This window comes from Protobothrops mucrosquamatus, unplaced genomic scaffold, assembly GCF_001527695.2.
Source record: "Protobothrops mucrosquamatus isolate PMUCROS unplaced genomic scaffold, P.Mucros_1.0 scaffold2033, whole genome shotgun sequence".
In the NCBI taxonomy this organism is placed as follows: Eukaryota; Metazoa; Chordata; class Lepidosauria; order Squamata; family Viperidae; genus Protobothrops; species Protobothrops mucrosquamatus.
The window spans coordinates 230,477-240,386 of record NW_015388141.1 but is presented as its reverse complement, the minus strand read 5'-3'; the positions used below and the strand labels follow the sequence as shown (position 1 = coordinate 240,386).

Here is a 9,910-nt window from a genome sequence, read left to right as displayed (position 1 = left end):
GCTGCCTGATGCCAACTGCAGTCATAACTCGAGGTATGATGTTTCAGTCTTGTTTCAGTGGGATGAAGATCACCTTGAAAACTGCATTCCCAGAAGGTGGTTAGCTGGAAAAAAAAGAGGAAAAGACCTCGGTCAGTTTAAATATAGTAAATTCAAATTCCTAATCTGTGGACTCTAAGGAAATAGAGGTAGGCAGCGAGGAAATGCTGGATCTCTCAGCCAGCCTGTTTCACATAAGCAAAGCAAAAGATTTCTTTGTCATCTCTGTTTGTGTATTTATTTAGAACTCGCAATCATAGATACTCTCTGTCACAAAACAGCCCAAGTACTAGTAGTACTAGTAGTGCTAGTACTACTACTACTACTACTACTACTACTACTACTACTACTAATAATAATAATAATAATAATGATGATGATGATGATGATGATAATAGTTTTGGAAGGGACCTTGGAGGTCATCTAGTCCAACCCCCTGCTCAGACAGGAAACCCTATATCATTTCAGACAAATGGCTGTCCAGTCTCTTCTTAAAAATTTCCAGTGTTGGGACATTCACCACTTCTGGAGGCAGGTTGTTCCACTGATTAACTGTTCTAACTGTCAGGAAGTTTCTCCTTAATTCCAGATTGCTTCTCTCCTCGAACAGTTTCCATAGAACCTAGTGCACCATAGAAAGTCAGAAAATCTCGAGGGTTGTAGTGAAAAAAGTTACTTAGTTTTGTGTGATAGTGGGATGAGTATTAGAATAGAATCTAGTTTTTTTTTTCCTTCCTTCCTTCCTTCCTTCCTTCCTTCCTTCCTTCCTTCCTTCCTTCCTTCCTTCCTTCCTTTTTTATTTATTTATATCATTTATATAGCTGACTATCTTTCTCCCAGTCAAAATGATTCAAAGGAAAGCTTATATTCCCCTCAAAGGTGATTTGGAAATTAGGAAATCCAGCCTAACTTTAAATAATTTGTTGGAGATGGAGACTAGAGGTTTCTATCATTCCTATGCTAATTATCTATATATATTTGCAAAGCAAGTTATACCACACTTTAGTACGAAGAAGGCACACGAAAGCACGGAAAATCAAGTTTTTACCTTTTCACCTACATATGAGCTTGCAGCAACATGTGACATAACAAAGAATAGATCTGAATGTTCAAAAGTGGATTTCCACAAAGGCAGCCATACATGAAAAGTCCACTAGCATGTGTAAATATAAAGGATTTTCACATTATAATTTCAAGGCAATAAAAATCATGCATGGATCAAATTATTATTATTAGATTTTAAGCCAGCACATATAGCTCTACTGGGGAAAACTGAAAACGCATGCTGTAATAAAACCAATGCATTCTCCTACAGATATTCATCCATTTACCTCTTTAGAATAAACACATTGTTATCATCATCGCTATCATCAAGATCGTCCTCAGCATCATCAATTTTAAAATCAACATCAAAATCAATATCATCAAATGACCAATCCCAGTCTCTACATGCCATATCAATCAATCTGGAAAATGAGGTTTTATTATGAGCCAAGTGAAGAACAATTCTGAATATCAAAACTACTGAAACATTCACTCCTTTTCTTGTGCATGTATTACCATTTCTGACACTGATTAAAATTTAAGAATCATATACACAAGGCTTGGGTGTATTCTTAAAATCGACTCCTGGATGTCAAAGTGTGTCTCATAAAGTATGAAAATATACACAAGGCTGCTTCCCGGCACAAATGGCCCAGGTTTTTCATTTATTGTCAATGCTCACAAACTGGAATGATGAAGAATTGGCATTCGCAAATCTTACAGTTACCTCACCTTATTTCTGAAAGCATTTTGCTAGCGCTTCAGAATTTTTCCAAGGAGGAGGAAGTGAGAAAAAAAGCAGCAGTTTCCCTGGAATACAACTTCCTAGCCATAAAACGTTAGACCAGGGGTCTCAAACTCGCAACGTCGTGTCACAACGTATCACGACTTTTTCGCCATTGCCGGCAATGGGGTGGGCGCGGTTTCGCTATGATGCATCTGGCCTGTGGGCTGGCAGTTTGACACCCCTGTGTTAGACAGATACTACCACTTAAAGCAGAGGTAGGCAACCTTGGCTCTTTTATGACTTGTGGACTTCAACTCCCAGAATTCCTGAGCCAGCCATACTGGCTCAGGAATTCTGGAAGTTGAAGTCCACAAATCATAAAAGAGCCAAGGTTACCTACCTCTGACTTAAAGGCAAAAGTTTTGAGAGAAAAATACGATTTAACAACATGTGCTTTTATTTCCGTTGTAGAATGTATACAAGTTATAAAGCGTATGCAAGTAAGTTTATGAACTTCATACTGAATTATCTCTCTACAAATGTAGACTTGCTGCAATTTTAGGTGTCAAAATACAAAGCAAAATTAAGATGCGGAAACAAATGGATGACTTTGTGTGATTAAAGCAACTATGTGAATGTCATGTTAGGCTTGCATATCTGCATATCTCAGATGCAGTGCTAAATGGTTTAGCTCTAAGTAAATGAATCTAAAGTTCAGTTAGTCCTGTGTGTCCTTCAAATTTTATTTTGATCATATAGATTTCCTCATAGTGGTTCTTCCTACAGCTACAGCTCAGTTGGGTATGTTATCTCTGCCTCTAGTCTCCATTGTGGCATCATGTGGTGACATCTCAATTCATTTGGGGCATCTGAGAGAAGACAGAACAAAACGAATGTCCATACTGCCTGTTTTAACACTGAATAAGACCAAAGAAACCTCTCATGAGATTTTGATGGAAAGTTCAACAAAGGGGAATTCAGGTGCACCTCGGTAAATCGGAAGAACTTATTCAAGGATTAAGGGCATCCATGATGACCCGACTGTGTAAATCTATCAATGAATTCTCCAACAGATATGTCATCCTCTTCAAAACTAAAGCCTACCCTTTCTATCTTTTGTAAGGATATTTCTGGCTTTTGTTTTTGCTTTTTCAGATGCTGATTAGTTAACCAAAACTATTTGATTATGAATCAGAAGATTTTAAAATGTTGCTAAATCAATAGAGCTGTGCTGTCAAAACATATCAGCTGCCTTTGTAAGTTCTACTACTGCAACGATAAACTAAAATACATTTGGCAGTCAAAATGAAAGAACATCTCCATTAAACCCGTATAAAATCAATCTTTTATCCACCTTTTTTTTTGAATAAGTTACATTGCTGTTTATCATATTAATCTATGAAGGAACAAGCTAAACCCAAAGCCTATTTTCTTAATAAGAAACATATATCTCCCAAACTTTGATATTTAAGTTGCAGTTGATAGCATTTATATTATGCACACCATGTATCAATTGTGTAACACTACATACATAGTATTCTATAGTTATGCATATACACACTTGCACACATATTGGAGTGCTATTGCAAATGGGAAAGCCCACCAATTACCCTGTGACCAAGATATGAGGTAAGTTAGATCTATTTGTAAGCGTAAGGGTAGTGGGATAAACTGTGGACAGTGTGCCCTCTGATGCAAAATGTTAGGTGCAACCATTTAAGATGCTGCCAAATAACTGCTTCACTCACAGACTGTAGAATGATATGGTCCAGGAAAAGGTTCAGCATGACCCAGGAGGAAATGGAACTTTCCAGATTTCTCTGGAACTTTCTGTTCCTGGATTGATTTTACACATCTCTACTTCCTGTCTGAAACTTTAATTATGATTATTTGGAGAATACTGATTTTAGCACTAATAGTTTAAGTAAAACTAAAGGTTCGTATTTAAGAATTGTAGCGCTTACAGCCAGTTCATAATTCAAAGGGATTTAAAAGTATAGTTTTCTCTGGATTAAACTAGAACACTTACTGCATTAGGTTTATGTTTTTTTCCTGATATTAAAAGGAATTATCTATGATTCTGCAATTATAATTTATATGCAACAATTAAAAAAACAAGGCAAAGCATGAAATGCACACAAAATGCTTTTCACGCCATTAAACATACTCAAAACTGATTTGTTGTTAAATGACAATATTTTGGTTTTAGATTATAGCTCCCTAATGGAGTATGGACCATTATAAGTAATAGCAGTTGCGCAATGCAAATTTAATACATTTTAAACTGCTTACTATTTTATATAAACTATTGAGCTAGTTATTATACAAATACTGTATATTTCAAAATATTGTCATTTACCCTTTATAGCCAAATTCTCACAGTTAGTTCTCACTTAACATGCATCTGTACTTCAACCATAATTCCCTATTACTTACTCTTGATATATTAATAAAAGAATATAGTACAGAAAAAAAACCAATTCAGTGAAGAATAATTCGCAGGGCAGGCTCAGTACTAAAAAATAAAATAAAACTGTGGTGAAGTAGTGGAACTCAAAACACATCATGTCTTAATACACTTTTAACAAGTGAAAATGGGCCAATATTTCCTACTGGGTTCAGATCTACAGGTAATTATTTATACCTTTATAAGATGGGTGAAATTCCATTGACGACTTATTCTATACTATTACCCTGAATTGAAAAAATGAGGAGAAAGGGGTGTCCCATCCAACAGGAATAAAACAAGCCAAAGAAAACTGTAAATCAGTTGGCCGGAGGGTACTTGAGGCATGATTTTAGAGAAAATGCAGCTGTTTCCATTTGTTGCAGGCAGGTGCTAATATTTGCACTCCCAGGCCATTTAGATATTGCACATCGACTGTGCAGCCCTATATCTGTATTCTGCAGGCTCCAAATAAGCAACCTAGTTCTTGCTAATAAAATTGATGCTTGTGTCAACCTTCCCTAGCATTATTGTTAACCTAGCATTCCATTGCTATGGATACATTTTAACACGTCTTCTTGACTGCATCAACAAAACTCCCACTTCTATTGTGCAGGTAAAAGAAGGTGCCATGTAAAAAATCCTAGATCCTATTTTAGTACAAATGCTAGGTGAAATGTTAATATATACTGCTACTCTACGTATAATATGCCATATGCTAAATAAATAAATAAAATACAAATGCAGAACTGAAATATATTGTACGCCACATAATTTCCTAAGATTTAAGTTTCACTTTCTAAATCAAATAACCTTACTATAAAGGAAAACTGTATAAACCAATAACTTTTCGTTCCCTCAGGCACTGGATAAGAAAAGTAAAGGATCCATGGTTCCTAAGATCCCAATCCACAAAGTCTGTAAGATTACGCTATAAGAGACTAACTAAAGAATGGAAGTAGAAGACTTTTTCAGGTGGATACCTCTCACCAAATAAATACTTAGCATGACTCCCTCAAGTGCCCAGGGTAGTGTTATAAAAAGTTATCACAATTTTGTACATATAACTTTTTACCTTGGAGGAAAGCCTTCTTTTTTATTTGGTGGAAGCTGTTTGCTTGGTCGCCTGAGAGACTGGCCTGGCTGGACCTTCATAGAAGTTCTGGGTGAAGATCGTGCAAAAGGATCTGGAGCTGGAGGCTTTTTGGGAATTTTTTTCCCTAGACGGTTCACCCATTTTTGCTGCTCGTCTGTAGAATTGGCTAATAGTAATAGATTCTTTGCAGTTGAAATATCATAATTCACTGAAATATATTAAAAACAAGTGGTTTAGAACAGAATCGTATGAGTACAATACACTGTGTTTGAAGAGAAACCATATCTTATTTTAAAAAAATAAATGTGTTTAATTTTTCTTTTTAAAAACCCACACATTAAATTACAGATTAAACAGCGTTTTTGTCCAGTCAAAACTAGCCAAGTTGAAAGAGGCAGTAACCTTAAGCTAAAGTGCAACTTTCCAGTTGAAATTTGCAGGCAGAATTTTAGCAAGATTTTTCACAGCATTAGCCTTTGAATAATTCAGCCAAGTATAATAGCAATAGCAATAGCATTTAGACTTATATACCGCTTCACAGTTTTTTACAGCCCTCTCTAAGCAGTTTACAAAGTCAGCCTATTGCCCCCAACAATCTGGGTCCTCATTTTACCGATCTCGGAAGGATGGAAGTCTGAGTCAGCCTTGAGCTGGTGAGAATCGAATGCCGAATTGCTGGCAGCCAGCAAACGAGGTCCAGGCAGAAGAAGAACATCATGGCTTCAAAATCTAAGGGACTGGTTTGGACAAAACTCAGCAGCACTTTTTCGTGCGGCGGCTGATAAAAACATGATTGCCAATGTCCGATAACGGATATGGCAGAAGAAGAAGAAGAAGAAGAAGAAGAAGAAGAAGAAGAAGAAGAAGAAGAAGAAGAAGAAGAAGAAGAAGAAGAAGAAGAAGAAGANGAAGGAGAAGGAGAAGGAGAAGGAGAAGGAGAAGGAGAAGGAGAAGGAGAAGGAGAAGAAGAAGAAGAAGAAGAAGAAGAAGAAGAAGAAGAAGAAGAAGAAGAAGAAGAAGAAGAAGAAGAAGAAGAAGAAGAAGAAGAAGAAGAAGAAGAAGAAGAAGAAGAAGAAGAAGAAGAAGAAGAAGAAGAAGAAGAAGAAATAATCAGCCGAAGTAGCCTGCAGTACTGCATCCTAACCACTGCGCCTCCATGGCTAATCAAGATAAGCCATCTAAATTCTATCGCATTCTCTAATGCCGTGAGAAAATGCATTTTGTCTAAAATCTCTTATTTCTTGCCTTAATGATACAGCCTAATTAAAGGACATCCTTGGCTCTTGCACATATCTGGGGTAGACTGCTACAGAATTTGAAAACCTGCATATTCTTCTGGGTCATTTTTGGATTAACCTTAAGAAATTTTTAATCTAGCTATGGACTCACAAGTTTTCCAAGGATCAACTTACAATCAACTTGCATTTTATTTATTTTAAACTTACCTTTAAAGGAGAATATGTATAGCTCAGGGTTGATCAATCACGGATGACGTTACCTAGTTTGGGTAATGAAACATCTGCAAGAAAACAACCAAGCTCAGAGAACACTAAGGACCCCTCAAGCTTACCTTTGCAAGGTGCTATTATTTCTTCTTTTTTATCCATGTGATCTTTATGGCATTTGATATGGCAACGGCGACATTCAAGAGCAGGAGGAGGTTTGAACATGTTCCACAAAGGCTTCATGCAAGCTTCACAGTTGGTTGGAAAATGATAAAGGGTGGGTATAAACTCATGTCCTTTGTGGCAAATATAATTTGATTTTTCCCCTGATGACTCTGCAGGAAACTCTTGTTCTTTTTTACTTTCTCCTTCATTATCGTAGAGGATCTGGAATTGGGGGGGGGGGAGTCAGTAATACTGATAGAGAAAACCTATTTCTAATGATAGAAGATTAATTATGGAAAGGATTCAAATGCTTCTTAAATATTTGTCCTCCCCACAGTTAATTCTTAGCAAGATTTTTTTCCCTCTTCTTAATATGGGAAACCAATGATTTTCACCACTTAAATTGATAGCATGCATATGATAATTATTATAAAGTGATTATAAAATAACTTATTTCTGCTGAAGAAAAAAGAATAGTTCTCAATAAAAGATGTGATGCCTCACAAAAACATCTGGAAAAATTGAGACAGTAAAGGGTTCTTCCACATTTTCCTTGGCAAGATTTCTTTTGGGGGAAAAAATCTATAGAACAAGTGCCTCTCAGTGTGTTTATTTCATGTTTGTCCAATAAACAGGGTACCTCATTTTTGTCTACATTGTATTTGGTTAAAAGTTTTTAAATAGGGATCACCTGGAAAATCCTGGGAATATCTTTAGAATCTGCTCTGTACACATCCGTTTGTGTGACAGGTCGAACATGGAAGAGTTTGCTGTGTAGTAGTAGAAATGCAGATATGAAACAAAAATGTAAGTTAATTAACCATGAATCACTTGAACATGAAGCCTTAATCTGGCAACATTTCTAGTTTTCTCATTTACTTCATAGATGTCATCTTGGACTTTAAATAAGATTTCAATTGTATTCTTAATCCAAACTTTGATTTTTAAAGCTTTCTCAAGGTTCTCCCAAAGATGCTTTTTCATGAGGCAACTGGACTTCCTTGTTTTTCTTTGAAGACATTTCGCTTCTCATCCAAGAAGCTTCTTCAGGTCTGAGACCTGAAGAAGCTTCTTGGATGAGAAGCAAAACGTCTTCAAAGAAAAACAAGAAAGTCCAGTTGCCTCATGAAAAAGCATCTTTGGGATAAATATGACCTGGATGACTGAGAATCTCCGTAGACTTTCTCAAGGTTCCATCTACTTAGAATATATCTGTCTGTTGAATGCATTCTCCCACCTGCATCCATTTTGGACCAATAATCTAAATTTGATTAATGGAATAACCATTAAAATGTATTAAATTTATGACCATTTAAAATCATAAAACCCTAAAAACACTGTTTTTAATGACACAAATTTCAAATTTGCTAAAGTTGCTCTGCATTTCTCAGTAGGTTGGCAGAATATGGAATACATACAAATTCATCAAAAGAGACCTAATTTATATTAACTAACTGACCCTACTGGAAGATAAGACTATGTTAACCGTGTTCCAGAATCACAAAAATATTGACCGTATTCAGAATGAAATCACAATGTATTAAAATACTTACTCTATGTCCAGTACCATATATGGGTTGGATTGTTCTTTATCTTGTTCATTATGATAGAATAGTATCTTCTTGCTGCTGACTATTGTATACTGTTAAACAATACAAATGTAAGTTATAAGCTGCAAATTGATTTTATTTATACAATCAAATTGTGTATGGCAACTTTTTTACCAAATGAAAGTATGTAAAATGTTATTTTAATAAGGCAATTTAAGGACCAGGTATCTTCCAGATGAATAGTCAAAATATGAGAGTAGCCTCTCTTCCTACAAAACATATTTCATCTTAACTTGAAACTTCAAAAAAAAATCTTAGTCTCTAGTTATTTATTAAGCATATTTCTATACCATTGCAATAAAAACTATCAGCAGCTTACATAAAAAAAAGATGAAACAAAACGAGTACAGGCAGTCCTCGACTTACGACCATAATTGAGCCCCAAATTTCTGTTGTTAAGTGAGACATTGGTTAACTGAGCTTTGCCCCATTTTATGACCTTTCTTAACACAGTTGTTAGGTGAATCACTGCAATTGATAAGTTAGTAATCTGGTTGTTAAGTGAATCTGGCTTCCCCATTGACTTTGCTTGTCAGAGGATCACAAAAGGAGATCACATGATCTGAGGACATTGCAACTGTCATAAATAGGAACCAGTTGCTAAGCGTCTGAATTTTGATCACATGATCATGGGGATGCTGCTAAGGTTGTAATTATGAAAAATGGTCATGTCCCTTTTTTCAGTGCCATTGTAACTTTGAAGGTCGCTACATGAACTGTGGTAAGTTGAGAACCACCTGTACAAAAGATAAAACCAGAACAACATGTGACACAAAAATGAAAGGAAAAAAATGGGAGGAGATAAGCAACTTGATACTTGCAGACGTATTGGTCAACAGTTGACATATTACTTTACCGCTGATCTCTGATCTGTGACAAACTAAAACTGAACATCTGGATGGAGGGCTGTTGTGCACTCTTTTCTGCAGTACACCTTTTGAAAATTTTCTACACCTAGCACTCCCTGTGAAAAATTTACCCAAGTAAAAGAAAGCCAGCGAATAAAGATAAGGAACAACTCTCTGTGACTGTATACGCTTATCTCATAGCACAATAGTATGGCATAATAGTTTCTTCACTAATAGCTTCTTATACTATTAGTGAAGCAGTCTTTTGACTATAATACATAGCCAGGCCCATAATTTCTCAAAAGCAGCGCAATAGCAGAAACAATGATTTGCTTTGTTTGTTTTTGAATAGTGCCTAGTGATGCATATCATGTCAAAGTAATGTCCTAAAAATTGTATTATTTACCTTTTTTACCCAACCAAATTTCTTTGTGTTATTTCTAGCCGGCAACGATAGCCATCCTTCAAGTCGTGACTCTGAAAGGGATTA

General features: G+C 35.9%; 1 protein-coding gene across 1 annotated transcript in view; it reads right to left on the bottom strand.

Moving 5' to 3' along the window:
* Nucleotides 1–5,327: 5,327 nt before the first annotated feature.
* Nucleotides 5,328–9,910, bottom strand: part of ROCK2 (Rho associated coiled-coil containing protein kinase 2) — a 54,432-nt gene continuing 49,849 nt past the window's right edge. Inside the window, exons 29-32 of the mRNA XM_015823890.1 lie at nucleotides 8,516–8,604; nucleotides 7,654–7,732; nucleotides 6,923–7,184; nucleotides 5,328–5,560 (exon numbers count right to left, since the gene is read on the bottom strand). Of these exons, the coding sequence (XP_015679376.1) occupies nucleotides 5,328–5,560; nucleotides 6,923–7,184; nucleotides 7,654–7,732; nucleotides 8,516–8,604 (663 nt within the window). The remainder of the gene's footprint in view (nucleotides 5,561–6,922; nucleotides 7,185–7,653; nucleotides 7,733–8,515; nucleotides 8,605–9,910) is intronic.